General features: G+C 43.4%; 1 protein-coding gene across 2 annotated transcripts in view; it reads left to right on the top strand.

Moving 5' to 3' along the window:
• Positions 1-16,768, top strand: part of LOC133126914 (TSC22 domain family protein 2-like) — a 42,247-nt gene extending 25,479 nt beyond the window's left edge. For both annotated transcript variants that reach the window (XM_061239414.1, XM_061239413.1), the window contains 2 exons: positions 12,855-12,906; positions 14,317-16,768. In XM_061239414.1, coding sequence (XP_061095398.1) covers positions 12,855-12,906; positions 14,317-14,613 — 349 coding nt within the window. In that variant the 3' untranslated portion in view covers positions 14,614-16,768. The remainder of the gene's footprint in view (positions 1-12,854; positions 12,907-14,316) is intronic.
• The last annotated feature ends 8,453 nt before the right edge of the window (positions 16,769-25,221 follow it).

The raw sequence follows: 25,221 nt of genomic DNA, 5'->3' as shown, positions 1-25,221 counted from the left end.
GTTTCCCGGAGCTTCCGAGGTAAAGGTTTTCCGAGCGGGAGCTGGAAATAGGAGGAGGCCGCGGGATCGAATAATCGCACGAAACCGGACCGGGTTTTCAGAACCGCTGAGGCGCTGGCCAGCAAACGCCTGCGGCTGCCCGGTTGACCGGTAGGGGGCGCTGCTGTGTGGTGAGAACAGGGGACCCCGGGGATTGACGCCCCCCCCACCGAAGCTTGCAGGCTCCAGTGGTCATCGGAGGTATTGAAGTTTATTAAGTATGGTGCCATAAAGCAAACTTCCCCATTGAACTCTTCACCCTGGTAACTATTTTGGACTGTACTTTTAAATTCTAAAATTTCTTCACACCAAACTAATTATTCTCCAGGGGCCAATTTTTATTTATTTTTTTCCTGAGCCGCACATGATTTTTCTAATGAGGTACCCAGTGCACATGCTCTGGTGCCAAATAAGTCCTATATCCAAACATGGCAGCCAGCAGCCCAATAACACCTGTTCATAGCCTGTTTTCTTAATACTGACAGAGCAAGCGCTGTGACATATAAAAATGCTCAAATATGAAGGCACCACACAAGGAGTAACACTGCAATGCAGTGTGTTGTCTACAATGAAGAACATATGCATGTGTCGCAGTACCGCATGCACTCTGTAAAACGCATGTATCACAGTGCCTTGTGTACTGTTTGTATGACATGCATCACAGTGCCTTGTGTACTGTTTGTAGGACACACGCATCACAGTGCCTTGTGTACTGTTTGTAGGACACACGCATCACAGTGCCTTGTGTACTGTTTGTAGGACACACACATCACAGTGCCTTGTGTACTGTTTGTAGGACACGAATCATAGTGCCTTGTGTACTGTTTGTAGGACACACGCATCACAGTGCCTTGTGTACTGTTTGTAGGACACACACATCACAGTGCCTTGTGTACTGTTTGTAGGACACGAATCACAGTGCCTTGTGTACTGTTTGTAGGACACGCATCACAGTGCCTTGTGTACTGTTTGTAGGACACACGCATCACAGTGCCTTGTGTACTGTTTGTAGGACACGCATCTCAGTGCCTTGTGTACTGTCTGCACAATGTGAGGAAACCCTTTGCTTCACACTGTCTGAGAATGAGCTATAGTTACGCCACAAGGCAAACAAGCTTGTACACACTGCAGATTGTTCAATGACTTGTCACTAACAATGACTCATATTTGTGTGTGCAATTATGGGGATTGTTTGAAATGCCTGGTTTTTTTTTTTTTTATTGTTCCCATTTTTGTGTGCATTTTACAGGGCTGTGAATAATATGACTAATCAGCGGTTGTAGAATAGGATTTACTGTAGCAAAACGCGACGGTGTGGCTTTTTCGGCGTCGCCCTTTGTTTGGAGCTGACAACGCATCGTTGGGAGAGGAGGATGCTGGCATGAATGAGCGCCGTTTGATCTCCAGGGTGTCGTAGGTGCGGTGACTCACTGCTCTGATTGACGCGTGCGTAACCATGCGTAACCGTGGTGGAGTCGCCGTTCCCAGGGCGGATATGATTCCGTCGTGGCATCGGCGTTCCCAGGCACGGCGAACGGAAGGGTTCGTTTCCGACACGCCCGGTCGTGTTTCTGCGATGACACACGGTTCTGTTTCTCGACACGTTCGGCCTGTGGCGGTTTGATTCGGTCAAGTCCCGTTCCGCGTAAAGAGTTACTTTCGGATGGCTTTGAGCCCAGTTGCTGTTTGTCGAAAGGATTTATTTTATCATAATCAAATTATTCCGCTAATCCCGCTCCGTTCCACGTGGAAACCTGGTCGTGGAACCTGATAGTCATCTCTGCGCAAAGGAAATAGTTGGCTATATCGCCCAGCCTAGTGTTTCCCTCCTAATGGAGTTTCTGGGACCTGAAGCCCACTGTTTTCACTTCCTCTACTGGTCCTGAAGTCTTGTGCTCTTGAGTGTCTTGTAGGTTGTGTGCCCTTGGCTTGGCTACTGGCAGTTGGAGGAGTGATCACTTTCCTGGGTAGAGTGAACAGACCTGTGTGTGAAGGGTCACCTCTGGGGTAGTTTCTGAGGGGTGGATTATCACCTGGGTGCTATTTGTGCGGTTACTCAACATGCACCCATCAAACCAAACCAGGCTTATTCTTAGAAGCTCATTTACTGGTCTAGCTGAGAAGAGACGGTGCTCACTTTTCAGTGTAAAGTCAATGGTACAATTGAGGTCAAAATATAAAGTCAATATTTTTTTTTTTTCCCACAAGAACATCAGTGATTTTTCTTCAGCTAATGTTTCCTTAAGTTATTGTGTTATTAGGACAAGGCAGTGATGCAAACTGTCCGTGTTTCATCCACAAAGTATTACTGCAAAGTCACACTACCTCACACGCTTAGTGGAACAGCCGCATTCTGGCTCCAAATTCTACCACATGGCGGTGCCGGTACTTCCGGTGACTTCCGTGGTTTCAAAACGCGCTTCACTTGGCACTTGGTCCATGTCTTCTCTGCAGTCTACGCAACACGAGCTGGCTCCCATAGCACTGCCGTCGCAGGGCCCCCACAGCCTGTAAGCTTAATTACAGGATATTCCACTGCTAATGCACCACAGACTCTCTCAGAGGCATACAGAGGATTATCCTGAGAGCTCAGCTCACTTCTGTCCTGAAAGTTTCAGCGAGTTCCTGACCGGAAGCCTCTTAGGTGGGTCACCTGTGCTGACCCCTGAACAAAGATGACACCGCCTTTATTTACTTTGCGATGGAACAATGCAGCCTTAAGAGCCTTGCTCAAGGGCCCAACAGCTGCGTAGATCTTACCGTGTTCCTTTCCGACATGCCCATGGTTGGGGGGGCCTTGTAACTGGGAGGTTGCTGGTTTGATTCCCAGGCGGGGCTCAGCTGTTGGGAGCACTGTGTATGTTGCTGTGGATAAGGGTTTCTGGGACCTTCTTGATGGATGGGATGATCTATAATGGGGATCATCAACTGTAGCCCTCGAATCCAAATCCAGCCCTGGTTTCCTTTTCTTAATTAGTAATTAGTGCTGCTGATGGGCGATGAGATGCCGCTCATCGAGGCCCCTGGGGGGGTGACTCACAGACGGGGGCTTGTTAGCTCGTTAGCTTGTTAAGGCAGTTCATCGCCCTCTCCGGTGTCATGGGAACGCCCAGGAAGCCGGTGTGCCCCCGGGTACGCCTCTTCTGTCCCTGCTTCTCCGTATGACGAACGTTACCATAAGAGAGATCCCCTCTTCTGTCCCTGCTTCTCCGTATGGCGAACGTTACCATAAGAGATCCCCTCTTCTGTCCCTGCTTCTCCGTATGGCGAACGTTACCATAAGAGATCCCCTCTTCTGTCCCTGCTTCTCCGTATGGCGAACGTTACCATAAGAGATCCCCTCTTCTGTCCCTGCTTCTCCGTATGGCGAATGTTACCATAAGAGATCCCCTCTTCTCTCCCTGCTTCTCCGTATGGCGAACGTTACCATAAGAGATCCCCTCTTCTGTCCCTGCTTCCCTGTATGAAGAACGTTACCATAAGAGATCCCCTCTTCTCTCCCTGCTTTTCCGTATGGCGAACGTTACCATAAGAGAGATCCCCTCTTCTGTCCCTGCTTCTCCGTATGGCGAACGGAAAATTTGGTTTGGGGAGGGTGGGGTTTGAATGAGCTCCAGCGTCGTCTATCTGTCAACCTGCAGTGGAACGGCCAACTGTCAGAACAAGCTTGAAAAAGGTTCTGGGAAAAAAATTACGTTTTGGTTCCCCCCCCTGTCTGAAATGTGCAGAAGTCAGTAAGTCACACGGCACCTACCTACCTAATAAAAAATAATAATAATAATTTGTAATGTATCCTTGGTTACATGGAAAGACGTGATAAACAAAATGTGTTGTTATTATTACCGGTAAGAAATATAGGTTACACTTGTTTCTGGCGTGGCTTGTTTCTTTGTGGCAAATGCTAATGTTGACATTTACTGCATTTTGGGTACCAGTCACAATAGAGTGGAGCGCAGCTGATTATTATTGAACAACAGAGACCTTCAGGTTTGTACAGGCTGCAGGTTTTCAGGTTTTACTGGCCAGACTGTTCAGTCTCTATTGTCAGGGAACAGGTAAAGGAACCATGCCTTCATGAGGTCATCCTAAGCAAGTTACTCTGGCTTTTCCCACTAGGGGGCGCAAAATCATTCAGTTGAGAAATTTTGAGAATAGTTTTAAAGGTACAGTAGGTAATTTTGGACATCTAATGGTTAAGAGAGGAATTGCAGGAACAAACACCCTCAGACCACAACACTGTTTACCTCCCCCCCCCACCCACCCATGCCATTGGCTGTGGTAATTTTCAACCAATGAGCTTTAATTATAGTACAGCTATACAATGTATTAGTACAGGGTGTCAGTCTGTCAACTGTATATTTTGATACCCAAATTTAAGGACTATAAACTATAAACACAGGCAGAAGGTGAGTCAACATGTCAGTGAGCCTTTTTCAATGACAGGAAGGGATTTACAATGGGCTTGTAACAATGTTTTAACACAAAAATCTTACCTATAGTACCTGAGGCTAGAAAGTCAAAGTGCTTGTATGTGTTGTGGATGTGTGATATGTGTGTGTGAGAGAGATTGTGTGTGTTTGTGTGACGTTTGTGTTGTGTGTGTGTGTGTGTGTGTGTGTGTGTGTGTGTGTGTGTGTGTGTGTGAGAGAGAGTGTGTGTTCTCCTGCGTATGAATGTGTGTGTGTTTATTCGTTTGCATCATACGTACATATTTGCAGAGGCATTTCACTCCTGCCCTGGGGTGATCATAAGGACATAAATTTAACCCTTCACCTATGATTGATGGCAGCCACTATTATAAGCTTGTTACCTCAGCAGGATGTGTGACATCATGCTGTTCTGAGATGAGCGCTGTCAAATTAACCCTTTCTTTCCCTCTCGCATGGTCACTGCCATTACCCTGACTCCTGGCCTCTTTCCACAACAACTCCCGCAAACTGAGTGACCATTAGAAGCACTTTTCATTTTCCTCACTTACAATTTGATTCAGTACATCTTTAACCCTTTGAACAGTAAATGATTTGCATTTATATAGCGCCTTTATCCAAAGTGCTGTACAATTGATGCTTCTCATTCACCCATTCACAGACACACTCACACACCAATGGCGATTGGCTGCCATGCAATGTACCAACCAGCTTGTCAGGGTTTGGCGGTTGAGTGAGATCGAACTGGCAACAATCTGACTGCCAGATGACTGCTCTTACTGCCTGAGCCAATGTCGTCCCGTGTCACCATGTTCCAAAAGAGTAGGTTTTTTGGAACTTTTTCTACGCCAGGGTTCTAGAACTCCATTACTGACAATGACCAGTTGCGATTGTTACATCAGTGCTAGAATGTTCTTAGAACATTCTATTTGCACATTCTTCACCCCTCAAAGCAGGGATCAGCCACTCACGGTCCTCGAGGGCAGAGTACTGCTGGTTTTCCACCCTGCCCTTACCTGGGGGGGTGGGGTGTGTAGACAGTTTGGCCAGTCTGTAGCACTGATTACCTGGGAGAAAAGAAAACCCAGGCTGGATTTGGTTGGTGATCCCAGCCTCAAAGGGTAAATAAGTCACCAGTTATGTGATCGGGTTTTGTAAGATGCGGTTTTTTATTTGGGGGGGGGGGGTCACCTTGGCGGATCCTCTTTGCTCCGGAGGTGGGACGGGTATGCGTGTTGGGTGGCGGACCCCAGCAGACCGCGCGAGGGTTTGGGTTCTCCAGGACTAAGGAACCCTGCCGTTGTGTAATCGCCGTTCAGAATTATGGACCCAGTTCACATTCCGTCCAGCAGAACGTTCTCTTGCCCTCAGGCATGACATCAGCGGGAGACGTGGACCCTTCATAAGCTCTGCGTAAACAGACTGGCAGTGTTTACAGAGGAGGGGGGGGGGGGTGGAATGTTACGGCTTGCTAGGTGTTACGGGTACATGCACTTCTGTACTCTCGCCTCTCCAGTTACGGGCTCTGCAGAGTTACTGCCTGGCTAATTAACCCTTTGTGTTGAGTAGCTTAAAGAGTAACCCTTTTTTCTTTCTAAATTCTAGGTCAGTGTTCTAGAACTCCATTGCCTTCAATTACCAGTGGTGATTGTGATATCAGTGTTAGAATGTTCATTCAAGAGCGTTCTAAATCTTGTGTTTGTGTGATCTCGCACCTTTTCAGGGTTAACGTACTTTTCGTGAAAATGCATGTAATTGAAAATGAAGAGAAAGGGCTGCATATAATAAACAATATGCGTATGTTCGGATATATGGGAAGAATAAATACTTTATTTCTATAAAATTCCTCAAAATTATTGCCATCCCTAACAATTATTGAATGTAAAATCAAGCAAAGTGAAATTAAGTAAAATTGTATTGACAATGAAGTTAATCTCAGTCTAAAGGAACTATGTTGTGTCATTCCATCACGTTTTGTGGCGAAAAAGGAATGCTTACAAGGAGAAGCACCTCATACCCACTGTCAGACATGGAGATGGGTTATTGATGTTTTAGTGATGTTTTGCTGCCAGTGATCCAGGGGCACGATTTAAGATCAATTGCATAATGAATTAAGTACCAGGAAACGTTCACAGAAAATCTTGTCTCTGCTAGGAAAGACAGACTAGGTAGATTGTCCTCCTTGGACAATGACTCCAAACATCAAAATCCACATAATTGGTAAATATGGATAATAAGTGAAAATATCAACCATGTTCTGCAATGGCCATCTCAGTCTCCTAACTTAAATTCATCAATAATTCTGAAAAGTTCTGCATGGAGGAATCATCAAAAATGCCTTAATGTGCTCTCTTGCCTTATGGCAAATTATAGGAAACGACTTATGGCTGTCATGTTTGCACAAATTATTAAGCCAATAATTTTTGGGAAATGCATTTTTTATTTGTGTAAAGATGCAACCTATTGGTTGATTCCACTGAATCAGTAATAAAGCACACTACTTTATAGATAGTAAATAATCATTCATGAATAAATAAATGCATTTGATCCATATTTATCAAGGGTGCCAATAATTATGAAGCCCACTGTATGTACTTTTTGTACTGACTGCCTACGTTGTTCCACGTCAGTACTTCTGTTTGGAGGCGGGAACGGGAGGGAGACTGGCAGTTTGTGGTGATGTTTTACCGTAGGAAACGTCCGTTGCTACGGTATTGTTCTCTGCCACGCCCATTGATTTGTTTTTCGATGTGCGTCAGATTGGGAATTAGGGTTTGGACGGGACGGAGACGGGCCTTTCATGTTTACAATACTGAGTAGTGTGAGCTTTCTCTGTGCTGGTCTTTCAAGATCAGGGCTGGAAAAGCAGGGCCGTATCTGTATCTGGATTTCATGCCAACTTCTGATCTTAATTACATAATTAACCCTAACATTTACACCAACTGATATTTTCGCATTCATTTCTAAACGCATGACTGACAGCAAATAACTTGTTTTGTGTCTCTATATGATGCTTTTTATTGTAGTCTTATCTACAAGTGTACGTGTTGACGTAGGCAAGTGGCTCATTTGGTGGAAACCAAAAACCTTCATACACACTGGTCGCCCAGGAACCTAATTGCCAACTGTTCAAGACTTGCCTTACTAAAGGCTGCCGGCAGGGGTCTATGTCGTCTCCGAGCTTTCTTGCGCTGTATACTTTTTATCCTGCTGCCTGACAAAAGCTGTCTTTTGATACCTGTTGACTGCGTCTCTGTTTGCGCTGCATCGGAGGAGCATTTCAGAGATAGTTTCTGAAGGAGAAAGTAACGGACAGGGGCGCAGTTTACGATTGTCGTTCGCTTGAGCACTTGTTTGAAGAAGGTGTTTTGGAATTATTTCTTTTTTTCTTCCAGAATTCGATGTCTTGTGTTCTAGAACGTATCAATTACCAGTAATCATCGTTACATCAGCATTGAATATTCAGTTAAGAACATTCTAATCGCATGTTTGTGATCGTATGCTGGTTAAAGGTGTCAAGTTGTTAGCATTTTAAAAGCCTTGGATAAGCGCATCGTCTCAACCAGGATCTACCGATAGCTCTTCAGACTCTTTAAGGCTAAATTGCCTAAGAATGTCGTCAGTATTACCTCAAGATTTACTGCGTTGTTTTCGGGTGTGTGGAGGGAGGGGGGGGGAGGGATAAGTGCATTGTTCTTTGTTGTTGATTTTACACAAATGCGTAGCATTGTCCTGCAGTATTTACTTTGTCGCGCAAACCCCCGCATGTGGTCCTCATTCAGCCTATACACCCTCAGTGTAAATAAGAATAAAAATTCCAGCAATTGGTCATATCGGATTTAAAGTGATTAGATGCCATGTGGCTCATGTGCATTCTACTTTGGAGCTCGTTTGATTTGCGTAAGGGGGGGGGGGGGTTTACCCCCTGCATATATGTGTGTGTGTGTTTATGTTTATGTTCTGATGCGAGGGTCAGTGAGCTGACACGTGTGACTTGGTGTGTTTTGCTCCCGTTGTCCTTGCTGAGGGTGACGCGCAGCAAGAAGCCGTTATATAAAACTACCACGTGCAGAAGAACTTCACATTTTTTTTAATGTTGACTTTTGCGCATGCTGATTGGTCATCCCATCTGGTCTCGCAGACCAGATTTTCCCCCCGTTTTAAAAGCCTTACAGTCGTGTACATTCCAGTGTGGCTCGGCGTGTGCTTAAGTGTACATTGACTGTCCGAGAGTGGAATTAATCTTAAACTGAACCTCTTTATAAACTAGTGTGGCGGCCTGGATTAATCTTAAAGCGTCAAATGCGGTTAACTCTCCAGCACCAAAATTTAATTACCGGTAGCCATCCGGCTTCAACAGTGCGTAGGTGTTGACAGTTCCATGAAATTACACCACCGGAAGGAACAAAAAGCCTTTGACCTACTTGTCCTGTGTGGATCTTTTGTGAAGAATATAACCAACCACATAAACCAGAAATAAATTTCACCGTCCACGAAAAAGGAGACAAAATGTTTATCTAGATCGGGACACAAAAGAAGCTTTTAAGTGCAGTTCCCTAATGGAAAAACGCACGGTATCGGAGCAGCGTTTGTGACGTTAATCTCAGCAAATGTACACAATTGTCAACATTTTAGGCCATCCCTTGTTTTATTGCATTTGATTAATATCCAGGTCATTTAATGAACAATGTGTGTGTGTAGTATTAGGGCCAAAATCCTTTCTTCTGTAAAACACTTTGATTTAGTGTTTTACAGACATAATAGACTTAATAATAATAATAATAATAATAATAATAATAATAATAATAATAATAACGGAAGCATCTTGATTCCCCTGAGATTTTGATAATTCACATTTATGCATTTGTCACATTTGTCGAGCCAGTTAGTTTGTGTGCGCAAAGATTGTTTGGCGCAACCATAAATGGACAATGGTATGTTGCCGCTTTCATCCATACTGGAGAAGTGCTGTCCATTTTACTCCTTCTACACATTCACACTTATTGGTAACGATCTGTGGGCTACGGAGAGTTAAGATGCTGGACTTTTAACATGTATCATTGGCTCTTGAAACCCCGCATTATGTCCGAATGAAACCGAACATTCTTAATAGGCGCGTAAAGGAAAGACAAATCGCATATGAATAGACGCATCATAAATCATTAATTTACCTATATCGTTTTTTTTTTCTGTATATTGAAAATTGTCCGAAATGAGGGCGTGCGTGGCGCCAAGCTCCTCCCCCGCCTTATTTGTTGGTACACGTGATTGCTTTATAAGAGCATCTCGGGTTACAGTTTCCTAAATCTCGCAACTACTGAACTCCTCTGCGAGTTCGGTCTCTTCTCTTTGGAAATACAACTTTCTTTGCAGAATGAGGTGTAAAATCAGTTATTCACTTCCCTGTTCACCTGGCAGCTCACCCACGTATTCAGGACATCTGGTATCTTACAGAGGACGATGCAGGTAAATCCCAACAATGTAGCCTATCATTCTTCTTTTTTTTTTTTTTTTTTTTTTTTTTTTTAACATGCTCAAGAAGTTACTTTACAAAACGGATTATTTATTGTGTATAGTTAAAATCATTATTTCAAACAAAAACGCAACATGGGTTTGTAGCCTTCAGGGTTTGCATTTACGTATAATGAATGTATGGTAAATTAAGTTGCAGAGTTGGCTATCCCGCACTACTACTGTCGCAACACAACGTCCCATGGTTATTCCATCATGTGGGGGCAATCTTGTGTTCTCTCCGGGTTTTCTGTGTGTTGCTAAATGTCTTTCCACGTTTTGACTTTTCATTGAGTGCCGTGCCGACCTGCATGTAGGATATTCAAGGGGATCGCGGTGTCCGATGCCCGTGGCACACCGAGGACACATTTGGAGGAAAAATAAGCATTTGGAACCGTTTAATGTAAATAGTTATCCGTTGCGTTGTAAAATTGCATGCATACGTCTCACTGTAAATCATAACTGAATTTAACTGTTAAACAGACCCGGGTGGTTGTATAAATTACAGATAATCCTATAACATTGTTTTGGGATTAGCCTACCTCTGAATGTTAACCATATTGGAAAGCAGTTACCAGAATATTGGCTATTTATGACCTCTATTGGTTGACCACACTGGAAAGCAATTAGCAAAATTTCGGCTACCTTAAATACCTCTCCTTTGGAGTGAAGATGAGGTCTAATTACATAACCATCTCAGCTCGGGCATCGACCGTAGCAGGATACAAAAGTAGCCTACGTATTCGCCTTTAATTTTATGATTTTTTTCCCCAGTTTGTTTTTCCACCCCATACATTTTGTTCCATTCATTAGTTTTATCGAAGTTGACTGCCGTGTGAAATCGGTAAGCAGCTGCCTAAAGAAACGCGGAGCCGAATGCTTGCCTCCTGAGAGACGGCTGCCTTTTTCCTCCAGCGCCGCCTAATGGCTTGCTGTTGGGAGGTCTCTTTGTTCATTTGGGCTGGTGTTCGCGTAGTGTGGTGCAGGGGAAACGGAGTGTAAGCAACGGGTTGAAGAAGTAACGATTTTTAGTTGGAAAAAAAAAAGAATCAAGAAAAGCAGCGGTTCACATTAGTGACTGAGCATTCATCGGAGTAAGTAAACTCGTCTTGTTGTCTAATGTAGATTGTGTGTTGAATAAACGGGTCCTAAAACGTCTATGCGGAATGTTCGCCTGTTATCTCGTGTCTTCGAGACAACAAAACATTTAGACTGCACTATGCTATGAGTACAAGGCGGCACGTTTTTTGAGATTATATAATTTAACGTATCGTACAATTGTACCTATTACAAATTAGCATGCGGAAATAAAAGTGTTTTGGTTCTGTGTTTAAATTTAATAAGCTTGAAGACATTTTATGCGCGCTGACAGTGGAATCTTTTTCTGGGGGTGTGGACGGGTGTCTGTGTTTGTAAGACGGCTCCCGTATGCTTTCTTGTTTGTGGGATGCTTCGGTTAAATCGACTTAAGTATTTGCATTATACTTATCGGTGCCAAGGGATTAGAGTATGCCTATAGGCGGCTGGAAATGCACCAAGGTGATGATGTGCGTCATATTATGTCCCTATACAGAAACAATCTAACAGTTTTTTTCCGACGTTGCCATATTGCCTGGGTGTGCTTGGCAGCAGAAAATGTACCCGTGGAGGTGGACGGTGCATTGTGCTGATGAAATGCGCTGGTCACATGCGGACCCCCGTTCTACACGTCGCTGACTTTTATAACGGGGCGTTGGGAGTGTTTGAACGCAGAACGATGCCTTCTCAACAATGGAGTTCGGAATGGCGAGAGCTACGTTTCGTCTGTTTTCAGCGCAGTAGCCTTCCACTTACCGCCTCTGCTGGTTTAAAAAAAAGAAAAAAAAAGAAAAAAAGACTAGGTGTGTTATACATAATAAAACTTTTTAAACAAGAATTTAAACATTCGTGTTAAACGTCTCCTTTCGTTTCCTGTCTCGTCTCCTATTTCCTTTTTCGATAATAAGTCGAGTTAGGTTCAGGTTTTTTACTTTAAAATTGACCGAACACACTGGAGCTATATACAAGTTAACTTGAGTTATATTTAGCCGTAAACGTGGACCTATTATCTGTGTCCCACGGGAATTTCTTCTGAGAACAGACAGAATATTTTAACCGTCGAGAATTGAACACTTGGTGGCGCCTACATTGTAAGTCTCAGAGGATAAGAACATCTGCTTAAGGAATGTTATGTAACCTAACATGTCGAGGTACTAGTACGGATTCATGCGTTTGTTTATTATTTTTTTACGATTCCCCTGGTGCTTGAGCTGACCCAGTTAGAGTTGGAATTTGGGGCCTCCTGTTCACTGGGTTTCCTCCCCGTGTTGGAGTTGGAGCCACACTTATGCTTTTGAGGATCAATTAGAAGTGGCTGCGAATTTGGCTTTTACGGTGTTATTCTATACTGTAATTTATGAAAATGTTTTTATTAAGACGTGCAGTTTTTGGTGTGAGTAAGCCACATTGCATGGGGCTGTGGGGGTCAGGACGGAGACAGGATTTTTTGGGCTTTGCGTGGTCCTGCTCCTCTGGAAAGAGGCGGTAGCAATGATGACTGTTTATCTCAACTATTCGGAATAGTTGCCTGGAGCAAATCTGATACCAGATTCAGGCATGCCGAGATGCGGTAACTTACCTAAAGGGAGTGGCTGACTGGCGGTGCTGGGGGTGATGTCTTTGTAGTGGTGTTGTGCCAAAGTCGGGTCGTGCACCTTTCTGACCATAGCCCTTTGAAGGGGAGGTTTTTAAAGAACATTTTCAAAGTTCGGCATTCCGTTGCTTTCAGTTAGCACGAGTGATTTGTTACATCAGCATGTGATCTCACACTTTTGTTTGTTTTTCTTTCTCCCTCTGCAGTGCATCTGGAGCGAGTGTTGTAGCCATCGATAACAAAATTGAACAGGCAATGGTAAGTTGGCTCGCATGACCGTCCTTATCTTTGTGGTATTCCTAGCACATGGAACCTCTAGGCTGGTCCCTGGTTATGGGTATGCACTATGCTGTACCCATGCCTATAATGTAATATAGTATTTGTGTGAGGTTTGGTTTTAAAGTCCCTCATCTGGCCCCTGATGGTGGAACGAATCCCACCCCCCCACCCCCACCCAATCAGATTCACTAGCTGTTTTCTCCAAACATGTAAAAACCCCTTATCAGACTAACACCCAAATGTTTCCATTCAAACAAACCATTCTCTCTCTATCCAAGGCCTTAACAAATGTAAATGTAAAAAAAAAAAAAAAACCCTTTCAGACAAACACCCTAATGTTTCCGTTAAAACAAACCATTCTCTCCCCCGAGCTGTTTACCTCGATGATGGATGGCACTTATGTGATTGTAACATTGCCCAACTCTTACTTGTGCACTGTTTTCCAGAAAATGCACTTTTGTAAGTCGATTTGGCTGAAAGCATCTGTTACTGACTAAATTGTAAATAGCCAATGTCAGCAAGAATATCGGAAATCCCTGGTTTGTCTGAGTGAAACCACTCGGGCTCGACTGTGGAAGCCATCTTAGAAAGAAAACCCATTTGTAGACCTTTTGTCAATTGTAGTGTAATGCATGTACATAAAACATTTTGAGTGCGTTTATGAATTTGATATTTCTTTCCCTCAGTCATCCTCTGCTGCTGATTTATTTCAGTTTGTTGTTCTGTTATGATTATGGTGAACAGACCTCAGTCAGACACACATTTGAAATGTTTTTGACTCTTTGAAACACAATTGAAAAAGATCCATAGCAATTTTACTGTTAACGGTTAAAACCATTGGGCCAAGGGAGCTGTGCTGTCAGTATGCTGGGGTTCTATTGGTGCGTTATGAAGGGGTAAAGATTTTGGCCACAGTCTTGCACAGACCTTACAGTACATCAGGGCCAGATCCTCAAATCTGGCCCTTGAATCCGAATCCAGCCCTGGTTTTCTTTCCTCCCCGGTAATGATCTCCCGATTTAAACACTTGACCGATCATGGTTTTCAATCAAGACCTGACTCCCAGGTAAAGGGAGGGTGGAAAACCAGCAGTTCCCAGGCCTCGAGGACCCTGATTTCAGGAGCAGGGCAGCACTGTGCTTGTCAGGGGTGTCCAATCAAACCCAAAAAGGGTCAGTGTGGCTGCCAGTTTTTGTTTTAGACTGACTCATCGAGGTCTTGATTGAAAACCACGATCGGTCAAGTGGTTGAATCAGGCGTCTCAGCGCAGGGCTAAAACAAAAACCTGCGCCCACACCGGCCCAGATCGCACTCCTCTCCTGTGTTCTTGCTTGCACGACCGGTTTCGGGTGTTGCTTAGCGCTGACCGGCCCTCGTTGCTCCCCGCAGGATCTGGTGAAGAGCCATCTGATGTACGCGGTGCGAGAGGAGGTGGAGGTGCTGAAGGAACAGATCAAAGAGCTGTACGAACGGAACTCTGTCCTGGAGCGGGAGAACGCCGTGCTCAAATCGCTGGCCAACAGCGACCAGCTATCGCAACTCTCCTCCCAGCTAGCCAGCCCAGGCAGCACGTCCCCGCAGCAACCGGCCGCCGGCTCCGCCCCCGTCCCCGCCCCCGCCCCGCAGGAGGCAGGCCAGCCCCTCCCCCTGCCCCTCCCCCACCAGCCCAACGTCTCCTCCGCGTGAGGCCCGCACTTTTCTCCGCCGGGGGGGACGGACAGGACTGCACCGCGCCGAAAAACAAGCTTAAGACCCGCTTCCGACACCAGTTTAAAAAGATTTAACAGTAATAATAATTACAGAGAAAAAAAAAAAAAGAAAAGTAAATCAAGTCTGTGTTGTTTGCCACGGTCCGCTCGCCAATGCGAAGGGCCACGCTTTAGTGTGTGTGTGCGGTTTGGGCCTTCCCTGTGTTAGACAATCATCAGAGAGCTTTTTCTTTTGCCATGGTATCTAATGGGCGGGGGGGCGGAGTTAGGCTGCGTATATGGGCGGGGCCAGTCGCCCAGAGGGGCGGAGTTGAGCCATACCCGGTGGTGACGGCAGACCGGCCGCAAGAGAGCCCAGCCAGCCAATCGCGTCCGACCTTCCCCCCCCCCCCACCCCAACTCATCGCCTGTTGGCAGGAGGGGGGGGGGCGTGGCTTGTGGAACCTCCGTAAGAAGAGGGAGAGAGAACTGTTCAATGGATGAGGGTGGTGCAGGGGGTTGTGGGTAAGGTGGGTGAAGGGAATGGAATTGAGCCTTGCTGTTCGTGTTGCGAGAAGTGCGCTTCTTCTAAGAACCACACCATCCTTCCAACATGAATCAAATCCGCATACATCGCGTTTAAAGTTTTACTGTTTCCATTTTTATTTATTACAGGGCTGCTATTTTTCATAATGTAAATGAACAATGCCACAGATTATGTTCTATTCAAGAAAAAAATAACAGACTTTCTTTTGGTTTTACAAACGTTTCAAATGTAAAATAATTGGACACATTGGATGGGCAATGAATTGCATAAACTAGTCAAATATATAGGCAATAATAAAGTAAGTCCTGGTATAGGTCTAACACTAAAGGCAATTTAACTTTGGGATTGTTTATTTACAGTAGTTAAGATCCAGTTTGAATGTACATTTTGTATAGAGTGTAAAGTATTAAGAGCATAGCAAGTTTGTACAGGTAAACACCAGTTATTGTGATATGAAATCTAAAATGAATCTTTGGTGGGATATTTTGATGAAGAATACTATTCATTTCTGTTTCTAGTTTCTTTATCTTCGAATGGAAAAGTAATTGCCATACTCCCCTCTATCATTTTAAAATGAAAACAAATATTTGTGCATATTTTTCAGGGGTGGGGGGAAAAGAAAGCTGTGAATTTGTTCAACCTACTTTGTAACCAAAGAAGCAAAGCTGTGTAATTCAATTTTTATTTTGTAATGCACACTATATATATTTTTAGTTTTCATTTTCTTACTTTCTCCTTCACAACAAAGAATCTTTTTTTTTTTCCTGTTTGTTTCTCTTTAGCATGTTCTGCATGATCGATAATCTTCGAACCACTTTCTTACCTCATGGTTTATCCAGCACTCTTCTTGTAATAAAGTAGTCTGTGAACAATGTCAATCGAAATGACAGAGGCGAGAGCTGGATCTGGAGCTGGAGAATACGAGAGCTAGCCGCAAGGGGGAACCCTAGTGTTACACACACGGGACACAGAAAAATGAAGTGAGCCATCTTTTGTTCATGTAAATGGTGTTTTGAATTTCATATGCAGAAAAAAAAAATACTTTTGTTACATTGCAAATTTTAATGTATTTAATAAATGCGACGTTCAGATTCGAAGTGTAGTGTACACTGAGTATTTAAATTAAAACGACAAAAAAATTGTACATTTCATAAAATGCGATTTGAACCCAGTAATTTCTGTATGGGAAAAGTATGGTGTGTTCTCTCTGTTTGGTGTTGATTGTACCTCCAGTTGACTTCAGACGACAGCTTGTCGCGTCGTTATGGTGTCTGTCCCGGAAGCAAAGGTCCTTGTACAATCATTGAATCAGTGACACGCCTTTAACTGGGCGAATGTGACTGCGACTGGTCATGGGGATCTGTTCTCAATTCTGAAGGAAGTATGGTATACAATCAAAGTGTACACTGTACTGTATGGTCTTGATCACTGAGCCTTTAGTGGTAACTTGAGCGTACCCATGTAATGTGCTGTTCTGCCAATTTTAATTCTCCATCAAAAATAAATGACTGTTTTATTATTATTAAGAGATTTATCATCAAAGCTTTGGAGTGAAGTGTGAACTGGGAATACTTTTTTTTTTTAAATAAACGATTGAGAAACCGAACGCTTATTTATACCATTTGATTTAAATGTTTCCCGTATCCTTTATTTCCCTTGTGAATAACTTTGTGAATTTCCTTGGGAATGCCATTGACCACAAAACTCGCACAGGGGGTAATGTGTACCTTAACCTGAACTCTGTGCATGCCAGAGATGGAACAACTTGACATACTTATCTGAAATCTTGTCAGATGGAAGAACACCGATCTTTCCGCGCTTGTAAATCTGCGACAGACAAATTCAGAGGGGGTGTCGGGGGTTGGGGTGAACACCGAAACCGTGGCAGGAATTTCAGAGGAGGTCCCAAATCTGTTTTATGGCTTGTAAGTATTGTTGTTTTGTCATTGCTGGGGTCATTAAAATGTCAACTGCCAGGTTCAAAGACATCGCTGTCAGGAATATTTCCAAAGCGGTATTTGAGCAGCTGAAATATACTTGTCACGCGTATATCTGTCTGTTCAGATATGCTGTCGGTGGGAAGACGTCACACGGGTTTAATTTAAGTGCGGTGAAGGGCTTCAGAAAATCACCCCGCGGCCTTCTTTTATTAAGCTTGTAGATGAACCATGGATTTTTGTGCAATTTCAGAGGACCAACATGTGCGGAGAATTCTGCACACCAATTTAAATTATTTTGAATAGTTGCTTGTGGGGGTTTCGGCCTCAAGTCGTCAAAATGAATTACTCAAATATTTGTGTCAGGCCTTCCCGAAAACGTACGCTGAAATGTCCACTTCCAACGACTGTAAGTAAATAGAAATGTGAGTTTTGACAGTTTTTATTTCATCCATCGATCATCTACACTGCTTATTTCTGGTCAGGGTCGCAGGAGCCTATCCCAGCATGTATTGGACGCACAGATACCATTTACTCAACCATTCATACAGGCAATTTGTACTCTCCACTTAGCCTAATCAGTCTTTCGTAATGTAATAATATAATTAACTAGCCTATAGAGGTTTTTCATACACTGCGTTCAAAGCACTTTTGAAAGAAGAGAACATGTTAACAAGATGAAGGAACAGGGCAGCAAATGTAGAACATGGATTTTTTTTTTGGGAAATGTTTAAAATAGAAATAGGTTAATATGATACAACTGAATTGAACTGAACATAATTGCATTATGAATAAAGTCAATTAAAAAAACATTTGATGACAAAAAAAAGAAATCTGAAAGAAATGTTGGCACAAGGAAGCCACATTGATGGCGTTGGTTACATAACAGGTTGGCTGCACCCTACCTTTGATTCAGACTGCGTTAGGGTAAAAAATAAGGGGAAATCACAACTGTTTCTTTGTCAGTTTTCATGCGCCTCCGGCACATATTTGTCAGCTGTGGAAAGCATATGTGTGTGTCTGTGTGTGTTTTTTTTTTTTTGCTTCCCCCTCAGGGGTGATACTCGTTGAATACTGACACTGTTTCTGGCTGAGACTGAAATCTTTAATGTGAGACCGTTCCCCACTCTTCGGAAACCTATTTCCGTACACTTTTACAAAATACGTTCAAATGGATTCAATTGATTGCTTTTGTACCATACATACCTACTTCCCTGCCTATGCCCCGCATATTTGTGTTACGCAAGCTCTCCTCAGCAAGTTCAAGTTCACTTTTGCGAAACCCAAAATTTAAGTGGCTTTATTCCTGATTAAAAAAGACGGTTTTACAGAGCGCTGAAGCTTAGTTTATGAAAAATATATTGACCAACCAATGGGAACTAATAAAAATACCCTGAAGCAATCTGAGACTTGAGAATCTACTTCTGTTGCCTAGCAAGCCATCATTGCCGAGAACAACGACTTAATTCAGCGCTATATAAAGTTTTCGCAGGCGGCACGGATGGTGCAGTGGGTAGCACTGCCGCCTCACAGCAAGGAGGGTCCTGGATTTGAATCCCCGGCGGCCGGGGCCTCTCTACGGAGTTTGCACGTTCTCTGCGTGGTGTCTGCGTGGGTTTCTACCTGGTACTCCGATTTCCTCCCACAGTCCAAAGACATGCATGTTGGGCTGATTGGAGAGTCTAAATTGCCCGTAGGTGTGAGTGTGTGAATGAATGGTGTGTGTGCCCTGCGACCCGTCCATGGTGTATTCCTGCCTTTCGCCCACTGTATGCTGGGATAGGCTCCAGCCCCCCAGCCCCCCAGCCCCCCAGCGACCCTGTTCAGGATAAGCGAGTTGAGATAATGGATAAAGTTTCCGCTGCATGTGTTCTCAGAGTGCCTCGATATCACCCTCTAGTGGACAGTACTAGAAAAAGGTGCAATGCGGACGCCTATTTTCAGATGCGTATCAAATTATAGTCAATAATATCATGGATGGTTTGCAGTTTTATTTCCCAAATACAGTAAAGGTCATCAAAATACTCAGGCAGCCTGATTATTTTGATGACCTTTCATGCTGGTGCGTTATATATAGCAACAATCATCAAATATGTATCAGCATCAGAGAATGATATAATGCAATTCACAGAAAACTAAAATTATTAAGCATTGAACAACAGACACTCTAACAATATACATGTAGATTGGATTTCATCCTTCATTCAAAGTGAACAAAAACGGGGGCAGTTGCATTTCCAGAAAAGAAAGCCTATTGAAAACTTCTCACATACTCTGACAAACAACAGATTCAAAAAACATATATCAAGGCAAAAACAGTTTAAAAAAAGTTTATTTTATTCCTACGATTATTATTATTCCAACCATTATCATTAATTTACTTGTACATCAGAGTTTCTTTGTTATTACCTGTGGCGTCACCTGTAGCAAAAGCAACGTGGCTTGAAGCAATGGTGCTACGTAGTTTTTTGAGGTGGGCATTGCTTGTGCTCTCAAAACCATCGAGAATTACATTTTCCGGCTGCAAGAGCTGTTGGAAGGAATCGCTGGTGGCTATAGGCTCCCAGTAGTTTTCCCAATTTGACCCATTCCGGGTCGGTGAAAGGAAATTGTCATACGGAAAGGAAGATGGCGCGGCGTGAGCAGGGCTAACCGTTGATGCTGATGTAGTCAGAGAGAAGGCCCCAGAGTGTGCTGGGGGAGTGGGGCAACCAGAATGTAGCCAGCCTGATATTCTGCTCATTTCATGGGCGCCAGGAGCCAATTTGAATCCAGGAAGGGCGGGTCGGTCAGGTGTATGGCGAGAGAGAGATTTCCCTCCGTCTGCAGGTTCAGAGGTCTCCAGGGGCGCCGACTGCGGGGAGAATACAAAGTCTCTGCGCACGATCGGCTCCCATTCGTTTAGCTTTGAGGCAATACTCCCAAGCGGCGCAACTGAGGACAGAGAAGGCGTGGCAATGTGCGGTGTGGTATACGTCCCACAGGGATGTCCCCCTTTGATTTCACCCTTTCTGAGAAAGAAGGACGGACCAGAGACCCTCATAGCTTCTGAATTATCTCTGGAATTGGCGGGACAAGAACGAGCGGACATCTCTGAAACGCAAACAAAGACACGAATACATTAACATTAATTTGGTTCGCTAAGTAAAATAATTGGAGATATTAACATTTGAATATAAATTCATGAAATGTATGCTCATCATTTCGGTGGGCTACAACTAAATAGGCGAAAGTAGCCTACCTTGATAACCAGTCTTGACAAGTGCTGCTAGGCTACTGCTAGATCATTTGCTGTCTGGGCCCAGTAAATTGCTTACTAGCCTACTAATATGAATCATGTACGATGTAGCTATCCATTAAAATACACCAATTATCAACGAAGAAATGAAGTCCTCACCTGGTCTCTTCGTATTATTTTGATGGCGAGCAAATGATCCATCATATGAACAGAATTGTTTGTCATTTTATGAATATGTAATTCTGTTTCCAGGGGATGAGTTCGAAAGCGGCAAGAGTCGTTTCACTGGCAATGTAGGTCTAGCACAGTGCAATAGTGGCCTATTAATACAACTTTTATTTAGTGTGTTGTGATAGCTCATGCCATCGTGTGTTGTGATTAATATTGCTGATATTGTATGTGCGCATATACAGTCAGGTCCATAAATATTGAGACATCGACACAATTCGTTTAATTTCAAATCCATTGTGGTGGTGTATAGAGCCAAAAAGAGGAGAATTGTGTCGATGTCCCAATATTTATGGACCTGACTGTATACTTGTCCTATATATTGGAGGGTAATAAGAAAGTGACGAGATGAAACCCTGAATGCCGCTGTAAAGGTCATAGGAAGGTGATCTGAAACTTTTCTAAATGTCGGATATAAAAAGAAAATGAATTTTCAATTTTAAACTAATGCACATGAAGGCAGGGTGCGCAGCCTACGTAGGCCTATATTACCAGAAGTTGCCACAAGGTGGCGCACCACACCAAGCCAACAAATATCTCCCAACTCGAAAGTAACGGGCCAATTGCAATTACTGCTCTTCTTTTATAGGTAACTTCGCACAGCGTGTTGGTGATGTTATGAGAAATAAAAACACATAGACTATAAATTGCTGATAAATCACACTACATTAACAATGCAACCAAGTAGGGGAGAACCGAACTGTACTGAAAACTTTTGTAACAAAAGCATTTTCTCATGCAAAAATATAAGCACGGATTCGAACATGGGTTCATACACTCAGTCAGCACTTTATTAGGTATTTATTATACTTATTTCACTGCTGCTGTGGCCTATCCACTTAGACGTTTGACATGGCGTGTATTCAAAGATCCTCTTCTGCATACCACTGTTGTAAGGTGTGGTTATTTGTGTTACTGTCACCTTCCTGTCAGCTTTGACCAGGTGGATGGTTTTTTTCTTCCACACCATTCTCTGCAAACTCTAGAGACTAGTGTGTGTGAAAATCCCAGGAGACAAGCAGTTTCGGAGATACTTAAACCACCCTGTCTGGCACCAACAATCATTCCACTGTCAAAGTCACTTAAATCACATTTTCTCTCACTGCTGCCACACGATTGGCTGATTCGATAATCGTGTGGATAAGTAGGTTTACAGGTGTTCCTAATAAAGTGCTCAGTGAGTGTATATGCACTGTGCTGTCCTCTAACTAGAGTGCAATTCTGAGATCTGTGAATTAATTTCTGAGCGAGTTATGTAAAAAAAACATTTTTTGAGACAGTTAAATTAAATTAATTATTAGGTTTTTTATTTTATTTTTGATCATTTATATCCTGGTTCCAGATCCGCATATGTGGAATGAAATGAAACAGCAAGTCTATACCTATGAGGCACAATTGTAACAGGTGTGACAATTGTGCCTTATGAGGATATTCACTATTTGTGTTAGCATACCCTAGGCTACTGAAACACATTGGTGAATCAGATTTGCTTGCTTGCGGTTGGTTTAAAGCGAATGAACATGGACATTTAAATCAAGATTATGTTTTGTTTCTATTAATACACAGTAGTTTAAAATAGTTTTAATCATGAATTTATTTGTCACAAGCGACAAAGACGAGAAATCAAAAAATAAATTTTAATAAATGGTATTCGTAATTGGTTGCTGTTTTAAACATCCATGCCGGATATGCTGTTTTGAGCCAAATGTTTTTTTGTCCTGAAAAATTATGCAGATATTAACAATTTATGCAGTTATTTTAGTTTTTACAATTGTGCCGCACCTCTGTTACAAATGCCACACACATGCTTCACAATTATAAGATCGGATTTACATTTGTTTAAATGTACATGAACAGTTTGTGATCACCTCAAACCTAACATGGTTTATTCAAGCAGACTAGTGTATGCACTTTGTGGTAAAATTTCACTGATTTTGATCACGTTACCTTGGAGTGATTCAGTTAGAAGTGAAACGTGGTAAAATTGAGTTGGTTCTCCCCTTTGGTATTTAAGTGTAATACGGCACATTTGCAACAAGGGGGAGCACTTAGCCAGATTCCAAGATCTTTATAGCCTATGCAAGTTAAACCAACAGGCCAGAAGGGCCTTGGTCAGGGAGGTGACCAGGAACCCAACTCTTAAGAGAGCTTTGGAAGTCCTCTGCAGAGATGGGAGAACCTGCTGGAAGGACAACCATCTCAGCAGCAGTCCATCAATCAGGCCTTTATGGTAGAGTGGCTAGACGGAAGCCACTCTTGAGTTAAAGGCACATAACAGCCTGCTTGGAGTTTGCCAAACAGTATTTAAAGGACTCTAAAAGCATGAGAAAAAAGATTCTCCGGGCTGATGAGCAAAAATTGCACTCTTTGATCAGAACTTCAAGCACTATGTCTGGCGAACACCAGGCACTGCTCATCATCTGGCCAATGCCATCTGTACAGTGAAGCATGGTGGTGGCAGCATCATGCTATGGGGGTGCTTCTCATTGGAAGGGAGCCTGGTCAGAATTTATGGAAGGATGAGTTAATGTTCAGCATGACAATGACCTGAAGCATACAGCCAAGACAACACTCGAGTGGCTTCAGGACAAGTCTCTGACTGTCCTTGAGTGGCCCAGCCAGTCCAGACTTAAACCCCATAAAACATCTGTGGAGAGACCTGAAGATGGCAGTTCACAGACACTTCCCATTCATTCTAATGGAGCTTGAGAGGATCTAGCAGGAAGATCCAGGTGTGCAAAGCTTGTAGGGACTTACCCAAGAAGACATGAAGCTGTAATTGTTGCCAAATGGGCTTCTACAAAGTACTAAATTAAGGGTCTGAATACTTCTATAAATTAAATATTTCAGTTTTAATATAGAGGCAGCACAGATGGTGCAGTGGGTAGCACTGCCGCCTCACAGCAAGGAGGTCCTGGGTTCGAATCCCCGTCGGCCGGGGCTTCCATGTGGAGTTTGCATGTTCTCCCCGTGTCTACATGGGTTTCCTCCGGGTACTCCGGTTTCCTCCCACAGTCCAAAGACATGCAGGTTAGGCTGATTGGAGATCAGGTATGCCCGTAGGTATGAGTGTGTGAGTGAATGGTGTGTGTGCCCTGCGATGGACTGGCGACCTGTCCAGAGTGTATTCCTGCCTTTCGCCCAATGTATGCTGGGATAGGCTCCAGCCCCCCGTGACCCTGTTCAGGATAAGCGGGTTAAGATAATGGATGGATGGATGTTTGTAGTGTAGAAAAAATAACTTTGCCAGATTTATCCATTTAAAATTAAAACTACAACACAATAAAATGTGCAAAAAGTGAAGGGGTCTAAATACTCTGAAACCACTGTAGTGGAGTGAACATTTGCTTTCATGTAATATGCACTGCAACACACCTTTCAACCTTGGACACAGCTGCAAACATTATTGCAACATTTCTGTCTGAAATGTGGATGATCGAGTCTTTTTGTCTGTCTGTGACAGGACTTTACATTGTTGGGCACACCAAAGATATTTTAAAAGTGCACCTGAGACGAGGAGACTTGAGGTATCTATTAATGGAAAGAATACATGTTTTCACTGTAGTAAGAAATACACCCAATTTTGCTCTGTATCAAATATAGGGGAAATTGATGTTTAAAACAGGCCACATACACACACACACACACACACACACACACACACACACACACACACACACACATTAACTGTTTGACCCTTTGTCTTCACAAAATGACATGATCTCCCCTACTGCTCCCATACTATACTTGCCAAAATGGGGGTGACATGGCTCAGCCAGTAAGAGCAGTCATCTGGCAGTCGGAGGGTCGCCGGTTCGATCCCCCACCCGGGCTGTGTCGAAGTGTCCCCGAGCAAGACACCTAACCCCCAAATGCTCCTAATGAGCTGGTTTGTGTGTGAGTGTGTGAGTGTGTGTATGAATGGGTGAATGAGAAGCATCAATTGTACAGCACTTTGGATAAAGGCGCTATATAAAATCCAACCATGTACCATTTACCATGTGTGTGTGACCTGAAGGAGGGACAGAGAGAGAGAGAGAGAGAGAGAGAGAGAGAGAGAGAGAGAGAGAGAGGGGGGTGTCAATGTGTGGAACAACTTTCCAGGTCATGTATTCGAGTTAGAGACCCCTGTGAAGTTCAAACGCAGACTTGATGTAGTACAGGATACGATGTAGCTAAATGACCAGCCAAGATATGCTGAAAGGAGTGTAGTCGTTCTTATCTATTGTGTTCTTGACAAGGACAAAATGCAGACAAGCTAAATGTAATCGTTACAAGGAAATATCCAGTCATGGTTTAAAAATAGAAAGTCTGGATAAGTGTACTGCAAACGTCTCAGTAGTAAATCAACTGAAAACATTTAAAAGGAGTTACATATGGACCAGCTGTACTCTATTCGAGTTAAAAGTTGATTTTTACATTGAGCGTTTGCGCGTGCATGTTTCATTTTCTCTCCGTCTTTGGGAATTGGACATTTTTCCTGAGACGGTGCAGTCGTTTTGTGTGTTTGCGATGAGTCACGGTTCGTGTCCTAAAGAGGCGACGCTCTATCAGAGCCGCGCGAACCCCGGGCCCGATTACAGGAAACGCATTTGCCGGTCTGCCAAGCAGCAACAAAAAAAAAGAAAACTGAATGTTTTTGGAGGGTAGCTAGCT

Source organism: Conger conger, chromosome 4 (assembly GCF_963514075.1).
Source record: "Conger conger chromosome 4, fConCon1.1, whole genome shotgun sequence".
Lineage (NCBI taxonomy): Eukaryota > Metazoa > Chordata > Actinopteri > Anguilliformes > Congridae > Conger > Conger conger.
The sequence above is the reverse complement of the archived record's forward strand: the minus strand, read 5'-3'. Positions and strand labels throughout refer to the sequence as shown.